A 13,933-nucleotide genomic window follows, 5' to 3' on the forward strand; every position below is an offset into this window, starting at 1 on the left:
TTCACACCGGAAAGGATCCGCTCAGCTCAGATGGCTCCCGGGAATACGAATGACCCACAATAAAGTTTTTGTTCGAAATAAAAAAAAAAAAACTTCGCAGCACGGCGCCTGGGAATCGCACGTAAGGCGAACAAAGCGATTCCGGACAATGCACGGTTGTCTATTGCCGGAACGCTGCCAAATGATCAGACGTTACAATGTATCATGACAACAGGGGGGGGTCAATATGAAAGGGGCGGAGGAAGCTTCCGTCGCTGCGAAAACGGGATTAAAAAAAGTTTAATTCAAAATGATTAAATGCAGAAATTAAAAACTTTAGTCTGCTCGGGGCCTGCTCATGCTAGGTGCAGCGGCCGGTGTGCGGGGCAATGGAATTACTGCAGGGTCCATCCGCCACTTCAGCATGCCTTCGGATGAAGCTCGATGAATCGGGGGGGGGGGGGGCAGAGCCGACATTTCTAAGCTGTGCAATGTCAAGATCTGTGACTTACGCAGAAGATGTGAAGCAGCACCGCGCCTTGCTGACGCTCTTTAATGGTGAACAGATCGTCCGGAAACTCGGTAATTGCTGTAGAGAGAAACACAAGGATTTAGTGATCTGCTCCTCCATCACTTACAATATCTGCAACAAAGTAACAAAAATAAACAAAATACAACAATCAAAACATATAGAACAGTAAAAGCAACATGTTGAATAAACTCCATATACCACGGGGGGGGGGGAGTGTCAAACTGGCGACCCTCCAGCTGTTGCCAAACTACAAGTCCCATGAGGCATTGCAGGATGGACAGTTATGAGAGTGGCATGATGGGACTTGTAGTTTCGCAACAGCAGTTTGACAGCCCTGCCATATACGATATCCAACAGTGTCACTGGGAACCCATAGCCCTAAATTTTTATATATATATATATATATATATATATATATATATACAGTTACAAGAAAAAGTATGTGAACCCCTTGGGATTCCGTGGAGTTTTGCATGAATTGGGCATAAAATGTGCTCTGAACGTCATCTAAGTCACAACAATAGAAGAACACAGTCTGCTGAACATAATACTACACAAACATTAGATGTTGCCATGGTTTATTTCCACATAACATGTAAACATTCACAGTGCAGGGAGGAAAAAGTATGTGAACCTTTGGACTTAATAACTGGTTGACCCTCCTTTGGCAGCAATAACCTCAACCAAACGTTTCCTGTAGTTGCAGATCAGACCTGCACAACGATCTGGAGTCATTTTGGACCACTCCTCTTCACAAAACTGTTCCAGTGTAGCAATATTCTTGGGATGTCTGGTGTGAATCGCTCTCTTAAGGTCATGCCACAGCATTTCAATCAGGTTGAGGTCAGGACTCTGACTGGGCCACTCCAGAAGGCGTATTCTGTGCTGTTGCAGCCATTGTTTTGTTGAATTACTTGTATGCATTGTCCTGTTGCATCACCCATCCTCTGCGGAGCTTCAGTTGGCGGACAGATAGTCGTACGTTTTCCTGCAAAATGTCTTGATAAACTCTGGAATTCATTTTCCCATCAATGACAACAATCCGTCCAGGCCCTGAGGCAGCAAAGCAGCCCCAAACCATGATGCTCCCTCCGCCATGTTTCACAGTGGGGATGAGGTTTTGATGTTGGTGTGCTGTGCCTTTTTTTCTCCACACATAGTGTTGTGTGTTCTTCCCAAACAACTCAGTCTTGGTTTCATCTGTCCACAGTATATTTTGCCAGTAGTGCTGTGGAACATCCAGGTGCTCTTTTACAAACTTCAAACGTGCTGCAATCTTCTTTTTGGACAGCAATGGCTTCCTCCGTGGTGTCCTCCCATGTACTCCATTCTTCTTTAATGTTTTCCTTATTGTAGATGTGTCAACAAAAATGTTAGCATGTGCCAGAGATTTCTGTAGGTCTTTAGCTGACACTCTGGGATTCTTCTTTACCTCATGCAGCATTCTGCGCTGTGCTCTTGCAGTCATTTTTACAGGACGACCGCGCCTAGGGAGAGTAGCAACAGTGCTAAACTTTCTCCATTTGTAGACAGTCTGTCTTACCGTGGACACATGAACATCAAGGCTCAAGGAGATACTTTTGTAACCCTTTCCAGCTTCATGCAAGTCAACAATTCTTGATGGTAGGTCTTCTGAGAGCTCTTTTCTGCGAGGCATGGTTCACATCAGACAGGGCTTCTTGAAACCAGTAAACCCAAAACAGGTGTGTGTTTTTTAAGGGCAGGACAGCTGTCAGCAACACATCCAATATCATCACACTGATTGGAGTCAAGGTTGGCTCACTCCTGGCTCCAATTAGCTCTGGGAGAAGTCATTAAGCTAGGGCCTCACATACTTTTTCCTCCCTGCACTGTGAATGTTTACATGTTATGTGCAATTAAACCATGGCAACATCTAATGTTTGTGTAGTATTATGTTCAGCAGACTGTGTTCTTCTATTGTTGTGACTTAGATGACGTTCAGAGCACATTTTATGCCCAATTCATGCAAAACTCCACGGAATCCCAAGGGGTTCACATACTTTTTCTTGTAACTGTATATATATGATTGTGATCAGCAGTTTTAACAATTTGTGCTAGGGCTCATTCACGCTAGTGCTTGAGGGGTGGTAAAACCCCCATTTAAGCTGCGTTTTACCACCCCCAAACTGCTCCCTCTTTAGAGGCAGCGGCCTGGGTTGAACACATGCCACAACCACGATGATCTGCTTCTTGGCCACGGTAGGAATTATACCCCCTGTTGCTCAACTGAATGGAGACACTCTGCAAGCCCCCCGCAAATGCGTGCAGACGTGGCGCACTAACGCAGGGTTTAGGCAGTGAGGAGATGATACAACGTTTCCTTACTGCCCGTCCAATGATCTCTGAAGAGCGATCTGTGTGTTGAGGCTCACTGCATTAGAAAGCCCATTCATTTTCCCGCACCTCACCGCACAGAACACGGTTTCCTTGTGTCGCTATGGTTATTTCAGTGTTTTTCATAGTATACATATATGGAATGATCCGTAGTTTTGGGTAGATGCCGAGATTTCTTTGAAGATTTCTGTACGACCTCCAACCCGTACAAGACTGCTGTACAAGTCAGAGACGTCATGAAGCGAAACCTTGGGGGCTCGTCCGGGATCACACCAATTTTCAACACATGAACAGCTGTCTCGTGGTGTCATTCGCAAAAAAAAAGTGCCACAGCACACCAACACACATAACATGTGATAACGTGTTGCAGTAAAACACGTGTTTACTAGCAACAACCTTGATACTGATCTAAGGTCATCAGGGGTCTAAGGACATCACTCCTGGATGTAAAGGGGGGGGGGCTTTTATAGGGACTTCTAGATGTAAGGGGGACTCTGCCCCAAAAAGAGGGGGGAAACGCCCTTTTTTTTCTCTTTGTTCTTATGCAGAACTGCCCAAACTCTGAGGAGAGCAGCCATCAGGGTTACAGCCATGCATCTATTTAATTATGGACTATGGACTCTACAGACTAGGGGTCTCCACACTTTTCAAACATAGGGTCAGTTTATTGTTCTTCACACTTTAGGAGGACCAGGTTGTGGCCAGTGGAAGTAGAAAATTTCCCGAGCCCAGCACCAATGAAAATGAACATGGCCTCAGGGTTGGTGGTCAGTAGGAGGAAGAGTAGTGCCCCGTCATTGGTATCAGTGGGAGGAATAGTGCCCCATCATTGGTGTCAGTGGGAGGAATAGTGCCCCATCATTGGTGTCAGTGGGAGGAATAGTGCCCCATCATTGGTGTCAGTGGGAGGAATAGTGCCCCATCATTGGTATCAATGGGAGGAATAGTGCCCCATCATTGGTATCAGTGGGAGGAATAGTGTCCCATCATTGGTGTCAGTGGGAGGAATAGTGCCCCATCATTGGTATCAGTGGGAGGAATAGTGCCCCATCATTGGTATCAGGGGGAGGAATAGTGCTCCATCATTGGTGTCAGTGGGAGGAATAGTGCCACATCATTGGTATCAGTGGGAGGAATAGTGCCCCATCATTGGTATCAGTGGGAGGAATAGTGCACCATCATTGGTATCAGTGGAAGGAATAGTGCCCCATCATTGGTGTCAGTGGAAGGAATAGTGCCACATCATTGGTATCAGTGGAAGGAATAGTGCCCCATCATTGGTGTCAGTGGGAGGAATAGTGCCCCATCATTGGTATCAGTGGAAGGAATAGTGCCCCATCATTGGTGTCAGTGGAAGGAATAGTGCCACATCATTGGTATCAGTGGAAGGAATAGTGCCCCATCATTGGTATCAGTGGGAGGAATAGTGCCCCATCATTGGTATGTGTAGGAGGAGTAGTGCCCCATCATTGGTGTCAGTGGGAGGAATAGTGCCCCATCATTGGTATCAGTGGGAGGAATAGTGCCCCGTCATTGGTATCAGTGGGAGGAATAGTGCCCCATCATTGGTATCAGTGGGAGGAATAGTGCCCCGTCATTGGTGTCAGTGGGAGGAATAGTGCCCCATCATTGGTGTCAGTGGGAGGAATAGTGCCCCATCATTGGTGTCAGTGGGAGGAATAGTGCCCCATCATTGGTGTCAGTGGGAGGAATAGTGCCCCATCATTGGTATCAATGGGAGGAATAGTGCCCCATCATTGGTATCAGTGGGAGGAATAGTGTCCCATCATTGGTGTCAGTGGGAGGAATAGTGCCCCATCATTGGTATCAGTGGGAGGAATAGTGCACCATCATTGGTATCAGTGGAAGGAATAGTGCCCCATCATTGGTGTCAGTGGAAGGAATAGTGCCACATCATTGGTATCAGTGGAAGGAATAGTGCCCCATCATTGGTGTCAGTGGGAGGAATAGTGCCCCATCATTGGTATCAGTGGAAGGAATAGTGCCCCATCATTGGTGTCAGTGGAAGGAATAGTGCCCCATCATTGGTATCAGTGGGAGGAATAGTGCCCCATCATTGGTATGTGTAGGAGGAGTAGTGCCCCATCATTGGTTTCAGTGGGAGGAATAGTGCCTCATCATTGGTATCAGTGGGAGGAATAGGGCCCCATCATTGGTGTCAGTGGGAGGAATAGTGCCCCATCATTGGTGTCAGTAGGAGGAATAGTGCCCCATCATTGGTATCAGTGGGAGGAATAGTGTCCCATCATTGGTATCAGTGGGAGGAATAGTGCCCCATCATTGGTGTCAGTGGAAGGAATAGTGCCCCATCATTGGTGTCAGTGGGAGGAATAGTGCCCCATCATTGGTGTCAGTGGAAGGAATAGTGCCCCATCATTGGTGTCAGCGGGAGGAATAGTGCCCCGTCATTGGTGTCAGTGAGAGGAATAGTGCCCCATCATTGGTGTCAGTGGGAGGAATAGTGCCCCATCATTGGTGTCAGTGGAAGGAATAGTGCCCCATCATTGGTATCAGTGGGAGGAATAGTGCCCCATCATTGATATCAGTGGGAGGAATAGTGCCCCATCATTGGTGTCAGTGGGAGGAATAGTGCCCATCATTGGTGTCAGTGGGAGGAATAGTGTCCCATCATTGGTGTCAGCGGGAGGAATAGTGCCCCATCATTGGTGTCAGTGGGAGGTATAGTGCCCCATCATTGGTGTCAGTGGGAGGAATAGTGCCCCTCGGGCCGCAGTTTGATGACCCCTGCTATAGACTCTCTGAATACTTGTCCAGTCCCAGTATCATTGCTGCATATTATATGTTTGTGGGTATTTGAACCTCTGTGCGCCAGTCACCATTCCCATTATTGGACTCCGATGGGCACTCCTGGATGTAAGGGGGACTCTGATGGGCACTCCTGGATGTAAGGGGGACTCTGATGGGCACTCCTGGATGTAAGGGGGACTCTGATGGGCACTCCTGGATGTAAGGGGGACTCTGATGGGCTAATATGTGTATGTGTGAATGTGAGTTAGGGACCTTAGTTTGTACGCCCCTTGAGGATCAGGGACCTTAGATTGTACGCCCCTTGAGGGTTAGGGACCTTAGATTGTACGCTCCTTGAGGGTTAGGGACCTTAGATTGTACCCCCCTTGAGGGTTAGGGACCTTAGATTGTACACCCCTTGAGGGTTAGGGACCTTAGATTGTACGCCCCTTGAGGGTTAGGGACCTTAGACTGTACACCCCTTGAGGGTTAGGGACCTTAGATTGTACGCCCCTTGAGGGTTAGGGACCTTAGATTGTACGCCCCTTGAGGGTTAGGGACCTTAGATTGTACCCCCCTTGAGGGTTAGGGACCTTAGATTGTACACCCCTTAAGGGTTAGGGACCTTAGATTGTACGCCCCTTGAGGGTTAGGGACCTTAGATTGTACGCCCCTTGAGGGTTAGGGACCTTAGATTGTACACCCCTTGAGGGTCAGGGACCTTAGACTGTACACCCCTTGAGGGTTAGGGACCTTAGATTGTACGCCCCTTGAGGGTTAGGGACCTTAGATTGTACGCCCCTTGAGGGTCAGGGACCTTAGACTGTACACCCCTTGAGGGTTAGGGACCTTAGATTGTACACCCCTTGAGGGTTAGGGACCTTAGATTGTACGCCCCTTGAGGGTTAGGGACCTTAGATTGTACACCCCTTGAGGGTTAGGGACCTTAGATTGTACACCCCTTGAGGGTCAGGGACCTTAGATTGTACACCCCTTGAGGGTCAGGGACCTTAGATTGTACGCCCCTTGAGGGTTAGGGACCTTAGATTGTACGCCCCTTGAGGGTTAGGGACCTTAGATTGTATGCCCCTTGAGGGTTAGGGACCTTAGACTGTATGCCCCTTGAGGGTTAGGGACCTTAGATTGTACGCCCCTTGAGGGTTAGGGACCTTAGATTGTACGCCCCATGAGGGTTAGGGACCTTAGACTGTACGCTCCTCGGGGGCGGGGACTGATGTGAATGTACAATATATATGTAAGGCGCAGCGTAAACTGACGGCGTGATATAAGTACTTGTAATACATAAATTCGATGCAGAATGAATACTGGTCCAGATTTCATATTCGGGCTCTGCCCCCCCCTTTCCCGCACTGAACCTCACATGATGTGATCCGTGTATTCCCCGGCAGTGTGGATAGGATGGATTGTATCTGTCAGTTCTTCGCTTTAACAAGCTGCTGGAATTTTCGCTCATTACCGCCAACACTGTGCGCGGGGCTGACAGAACAAGGCGATGAGATCCCCGGAGACGGAGGAGGGTGTCATCGCCCCTCCAAGACCTCTCCGCTACCTGCCAGCAAATAATAACCTACAACAACCGCTACAAATCATACCACCTGCCTCGCAAAACGCACCGCGCTATATTGGGAGCGTTCTTAAAGAGCCCGGCCGCCCACAACTAACATTTTCGGTTTGGCTTGACCGTCCGCGGGTCAGCTGAGCCCACATATTCCCCCCCACCCCCGCCCCATGGGTCATATATTTTTTTCGACGCCGCTTTGATGTGAGTTTCATTAACAATAAATGGCAATGCGAGCGTGACGTGTTTTTGGTGCGCTCCGTAAACGCGCAATTTTGTACGCTCAGGCGTGAACGGGGGTGAGTTTGCACCTATGCGGCGTGTTTTACCATGCGTATCCACGCTCCGCCCCACGCGCAATTTTGTGCACCTTTATGAGACGCTCAGGCGTGAACGGGGGTGGGTTTGCACCTATGCGGCGGGTTTTTACGCACGTTGCATTTGCCATGCGTATCCACGCTCCGCCCCTAATGTTGCATTCACATCGAGGTGTTTTGAGAAGGTGTGCAAAATTGCACCACGATACTGGGCATTTGGTTACGCATTTTTCACCAGCACACACGCGCCAAAGTAGCCTTTTTTCGTAAACGCACAATTTTGTGCACCTTTATGAGACGCTCAGGCATGAACAGGGGTGGGTTTGCACCTATGCGGTGGGTTTTCGCACGTTGCATTTGCCATGCATATCCACGCTCCGCCCCTAATGATGCATTCACACCGAGGTGTTTCAAGAAGGTGTGCAAAATTGCACCACGTTACTGAGCGTTTGAGTATGCATTTTTCACCATACGCGCCAAAGTAGACTTTTTTTGTAAACGCACAATTTTGTGCACCTTTAGGAGATGCTCAGGCGTGAAAGGGGTGGGTTTGTACCTATGCAGCGTGTTTTACGCACATTGCATTTGCCATGCGCATCCACACTCCGCCCCTAATGTTGCATTCACACCGAGGTGTTTCAAGAAGGTGTGCAAAATTGCACCATGATACTGAGCATTTGCATATGCATTTTTTGCCATACGCGCCAAAGTAGCCTCTTTTCGTAAACGCAAAATTGTGTGCACCTTTAGGAGGCGCTCAGGTGTGAATGGGGGTGGGCTTGCACCTACGCGGCATGTTTTACGCACGTTGCATTTGCCATGCGCATCCATGCTCCGCCCCTAACATTGCATTCACACCGAGGTGTTTCAAAAATGCGTGCAAAATTGGACCACGTTACTGAGCGTTTGGTTACGCATTTTTCACCATATGCGCCAAAGTAGCCTTTTTTTGTAAACGCGCAATTTTGTGCACATTTATGAGACGCTCAGGCATGAACGGGGGTGGGTTTGCACCTATGCAGCAGGTTTTACGCACGTTGCATTTGCCAGGCGCATCCACACTTCGCCCCTAATGTTGCATTCATACCGAGGTGTTTTGAGAATGCGTGCAAAATTGCACCACGATACTGAACGTTTGCGTATGCATTTTTTGCCATACGCGCCAAAGTAGCCTTTTTTCGTAAACGCACAATTTTGTGCACCTTTAGGAGATGCTCAGGCGTGAACCGGGGGGGGGGGGGGTTGTACCTACTCAGCGTGTTTTACGCACGTTGCATTTGCTAGGCGCATCAGTGCTCCGCCCCTAATGTTGCATTCACATCAAGGTGTTTCGAGAATGCGTGCAAAGTTGCACCACGTTACTGAGCGTTTGCGTATACATTTTTCCCCAGCCCACGCGCGCCAAAGTAGCCTTTGTTTCGTATTAGGCATCCTGCGTTTTGACACATTTGCTGAGCGCTTTGCCCCGTGGAAACACGAGCATCTTTGGGGTGCCATAGACAACACTGTAACACTGAGAGACAGAATACAACAACAAATTCAGCAGAAATGCGTCTAACAAATGATGACTGATTTGCATGTTCATGAGGGAAAGAAGGATTTGATCCCCATCATTCAGCAGGATTTCTGGCTCCCAGGTGTCTCTCATACAGGTAACAAGCTGAGATTAGAAGCAGTCTCTTAAAGGGAGTGCTGCTAATCTCATTGTGTTACCTGTATAAAAGACACCTGTCCACAGGAGCAATCAAACCATCAGATTCCAAACTCTCCACCATGGCAAAGACCAAAGAGCTGTCCAAGGATGTCAGGGACAAGATGGTAGACCTACACAAGGCTGGACTGGGCTACCAAACTATGGCCAAGCAGCTTGGTGAGAAGGTGACAACAGTTGGTGCAATCATTCACAAATGGAAGAAACACAAAACAAGTGTCAGTCTCCCTAGGTCTGGTGCACCATGCAAGATCTCACCTCGTGGAGTGTCAATGATCATGAGAACAGTGAGGAATCATCTCGGAACTACACGTGAGGATCTTGTCAATGATCTCCAGGCAGCTGGGACCACAGTCACCAAGAAAACAATTGATAACACACTACGCCGACAAGGACTGAAATCCTGCAGTGCCCGCAAGGTCCCTCTGCTCAAGAAAGCACATGTCCAGGCCCGTCTGAAGTCTGCCACTGAACATCTGAATGATGCAGAGGAGGACTGGTGGGAAGTGTTGTGGTCAGAGGAGACCAAAATCCAGCTCTTTGGCATCAACTCACCATGTTTGGAGGAGGAGGAATGCTGCCTATGACCCCAAGAACACCATCCCAACTGTGAGACATAGTGGTGGAAACATTCTGCTTTGGGGGTGTTTTTCTGCTAAGGGGACAGGACAACTGCACTGCATCAAAGGGACGATGGACGGGGCAATGTACCCTCAAATCTTGGGTGAGAACCTTCTTCCCTAAGCCAGGGCATTGAAAATGGGACATGGATGGGTGTTCCAGCATGACAATGACCCAAAACACACGGCCAAGGCAACAAAGGAGCGGCTCAAGAAGAAGCACATTAAGGTCCTGGAGTGGCCTAGCCAGTCTCCAGACCTTAATCCGATTGAAAATCTGTGGAGGGAGCTGGAAGTTCGAGTTGCCAAACGTCAGCCACCAAACCTTAATGACTTGGAGAGGATCTGCCAAGAGGAGTGGGCCAAAATCCCTCCTGAGATGTGTGTGAACCTGGGGGCCAACTCCAGGAAACGTCTGACCTCTGTGATTGCCAACAAGGGATTTGCCACTAAGTACTAAGTCATGTTTTGTGAAGGGGATCAATTGTTACCACTAGAGATGAGCGAATCGAACCAGGCGAACCGGAATTCGATACGAATTTCAGGAAAAATTTGATTCGCGTCGAATCCGAATATTTGCCTACTTCGGGTGCGCGAATCGGATTTTTCCCGATCAGCCGGCAAAAGTGTCCCTGCAGAGAGCTCCGCTATTTCTGACAGTTCTCTGACAGAAGGAACACATGTTTAGCGGTTGAAACATTGTATCTATTAGTTTCCATTTAGGATACAGATGTTTCAACCGCTGTACATGTGAAGAAGCTGTCAGAGAACTGTCAGAAATAGAGGAGCTCTGCACATACACTTTTTGCCGGCTTGGAATTAATCTTATTTTCATCCTACTTCTTCTTCTTCTTCTTCATCCTCATCCTCAGAAGAAGAAGAAGAGGATGAGGATGAAGAAGAAGAAGTAGGATGAAAATAAGAATAATTCCAAGCCGGCAAAAAGTGTATCTGCAGAATGTCATTTATGGAAACAAATAGATACAATGTTTCAACCGCTGTATGGAGTGAATGTCACAGAACTGTCAGAAATAGACAGAAACTGTCACAGAACTGTCCTTCTTCTCATCCTTCTCCTTCTTCTCATCCTTCTTCTCATCCTTCTCCTTCTCCTTCTTCTCATCCTTCTCCTTCTCCTTCTTCTCATCCTTCTCCTTCTCCTCCTTCTCCTTCTCCTTCTTCTCATCCTTCTCCTTCTTCTCATCCTTCTTCTCATCCTTCTCCTTCTTCTCATCCTTCTCCTTCTTCTCATCCTTCTCCTTCTCCTTCTTCTCATCCTTCTCCTTCTTCTCATCCTTCTCCTTCTCCTTCTTCTCCTTCCTCATCTCCAAGGGCATTTAAATTAAAGGTACAGTGTTCTGCACTAATTTAAAGGCTCTCTGAAGCCTAGAAACCCTTTTTATAAGTTAACTTCGTAGCGAATTAATTCGCATTGAATCGAATTTCTTCCTGGAAATCGCCAAATCAGCCGAATCGAATTTTTGAAAAATTCGCTCATCTCTAGTTACCACTTGTTCTCTTGGTGACTGTGGTCCCAGCTGCCTGGAGATCATTGACAAGATCCTCACGTGTAGTTCTGGGATGATTCCTCACTGTTCTCATGATCATTGACACTCCACGAGGTGAGATCTTGCATGGTGCACCAGACCTAGGGAGACTGACACTTGTTTTGTGTTTCTTCCATTTGTGAATGATTGCACCAACTGTTGTCACCTTCTCACCAAGCTGCTTGGCCATAGTTTGGTAGCCCAGTCCAGCCTTGTGTAGGTCTACCATCTTGTCCCTGACATCCTTGGACAGCTCTTTGGTCTTTGCCATGGTGGAGAGTTTGGAATCTGATGGTTTGATGGCTCCTGTGGACAGGTGTCTTTTATACAGGTAACGCAATGAGATTAGCAGTACTCCCTTTAAGAGACTGCTTCTAATCTCAGCTTGTTATCTGTATGAGAGACACCTGGGAGCCAGAAATCCTGCTGAATGATAGGGGATCAAATCCTTCTTTCCCTCATGAACATGCAGATCAGTCATCATTTGTTAGACGCATTTCTGCTGAATTTGTTGTTGTATTCTGTCTCTCAGTGTTACACCGAACATTCCATTGTTAGACCGATCATTTCTGTGTGAGGGGCGAACATTCCATTGTTAGACCGATCATTTGTGCGTGAGGGGCGAACATTCCATTGTTAGACCGATCATTTGTGCGTGAGGGGCGAACATTCCATTGTTAGACCGATCATTTGTGCGTGAGGGGCGAACATTCCATTGTTAGACCGATCATTTCTGTGTGAGGGGCGAACATTCAGCATCAGCAGGGGAGCAAATACGCATTTCCATCACTGTATATTTGGAGTTCCTTTTGAAGTTTCCTCTGAGAATGAGTCCCTTTATATAGGAGTTAGATTCCTCTTTTAAGGGATTCACTTTCATGTGTCACTTGGTTTGTTTTTTTTTTGGCTGATTTCTAGCCACTGATCCCAATTAGGGATTTGGGTTGTTTGTTTGTCCGTTTATAATTTGTGCGTTCACCAATCGGGACCACATATTTTCACGTTTCTTGTCACTTGGAAGATCCCAGAGAGGATCAGATCACTTTGTATTTGTCAGAGTTTATGAATTTCTTTCACGTTGGGTTGTATTATATTTCTGTAGCAGCGCTGCACCACTAGATTTATATTCGATGCCTCGGTGCCGTTCACAACCATTGGCACCGCAACGCATGCAGTAACGCACATTCTGCGTCCAATAGGCATCGGCGTATTAGGAATGACCGGCTCGGTTTGGTTCGGTGATTGATACTGAACCAGCAGGCAGGCATCTAACATCGTCTGAATGTAGATGGCCCCCTATCTGGCAGGGGCGGTACTGCGGGGGGGGGGGGGGGGTCAGTGTGAGATCCAGCGGATCCGGCACTCCGAAGGGGTTAATTCCGTGTCCCGGATTAGTTTGGGGTTGCGTTAGGAGAGCGTCAGGGTCAGGAATTAGGGGGTTTAGTTTCACATGAGGATTAAGGAGCCTGTCAGGATAGACATCTGGGAACTGCCATGGTGAAGGTGCGGCCTGTCATCCTAATCCTTCACTTCAGTGACCTGGGACCGGCTTATGTATTCCAGGGGGGGTCACATCACCTACGGGGGCACTCCGCTCACAGCTCACTGCTTAGTAGATGCTAAAGGGTTAAACCAGCTGAGGGGCGCTAATATCTCTCGGGATTCCAGAACTTTATTGGTGAGATCTCTGTGCTGAGCTCTCGGGTCTGTACACCCGCTGTGCCCTTTATGAGGGGTTCCCACCATCCCTGTGCTGAGCTCTCGGGTCTGTACACCCGCTGTGCCCTTTATGAGGGGTTCCCACCATCCCTGTGCTGAGCTCTCGGGTCTGTACACCTGCTGTGCCCTTTATGAGGGGTTCCCACCATCCCTGTGCTGAGCTCTCGGGTCTGTACACCCGCTGTGCCCTTTATGAGGGGTTCCCACCATCCCTGTGCTGAGCTCTCAGGTCTGTACACCCGCTGTGCCCTTTATGAGGGGTTCCCACCATCCCTGTGCTGAGCTCTCGGGTCTGTACACCTGCTGTGCCCTTTATGAGGGGTTCCCACCATCCCTGTGCTGAGCTCTCAGGTCTGTACACCCGCTGTGTCCTTTATGAGGGGTTCCCACCATCCCTGTGCTGAGCTATCAGGTCTGTACACCCGCTGTGTCCTTTATGAGGGGTTCCCGCCATCCCTGTGCTGAGTTCCGGGGTCTGTACACCCGCTGTGTCCTTTATGAGGGGTTCCCGCCATCCCTGTGCTGAGCTCTCAGGTCTGTATGCCTGCCGTGCCCTTTATGAGGGGTTCCCACCATCCCTGTGCTGAGTTCCGGGGTCTGTACACCCGCTGTGCCCTTTATGAGGGGTTTCCACCATCCCTGTGCTGAGCTCTCAGGTCTGTACGCCCGCTGTGCTCATTATGAGGGGTTCCCACCATCCCTGTGCTGAGCTCTCAGGTCTGTACGCCTGCTGTGCCCTTTATGAGGGGTTTCCACCATCCCTGTGCTGAGCTCTCAGGTCTGTACGCCCGCTGTGCCCATTATG

General features: G+C 48.5%; 1 protein-coding gene across 1 annotated transcript in view; it reads right to left on the reverse strand.

Annotated features, from left to right (window-relative positions):
- Positions 1–491: 491 nt before the first annotated feature.
- Positions 492–13,933, reverse strand: part of LOC149444231 (sodium/potassium/calcium exchanger 4-like) — a gene marked incomplete at its 3' end in the record, with an annotated part of 136,220 nt that continues 122,778 nt past the window's right edge. The window contains exon 3 of the mRNA XM_089654776.1: positions 492–568. Coding sequence (XP_089510902.1) covers positions 492–568 — 77 coding nt within the window. The remainder of the gene's footprint in view (positions 569–13,933) is intronic.

The sequence above is a fragment of the Staurois parvus genome, unplaced genomic scaffold, assembly GCF_062004578.1.
Source record: "Staurois parvus isolate SC_StPar_1 unplaced genomic scaffold, SC_StPar_1.0 ptg000798l, whole genome shotgun sequence".
Classification (NCBI taxonomy): domain Eukaryota; kingdom Metazoa; phylum Chordata; class Amphibia; order Anura; family Ranidae; genus Staurois; species Staurois parvus.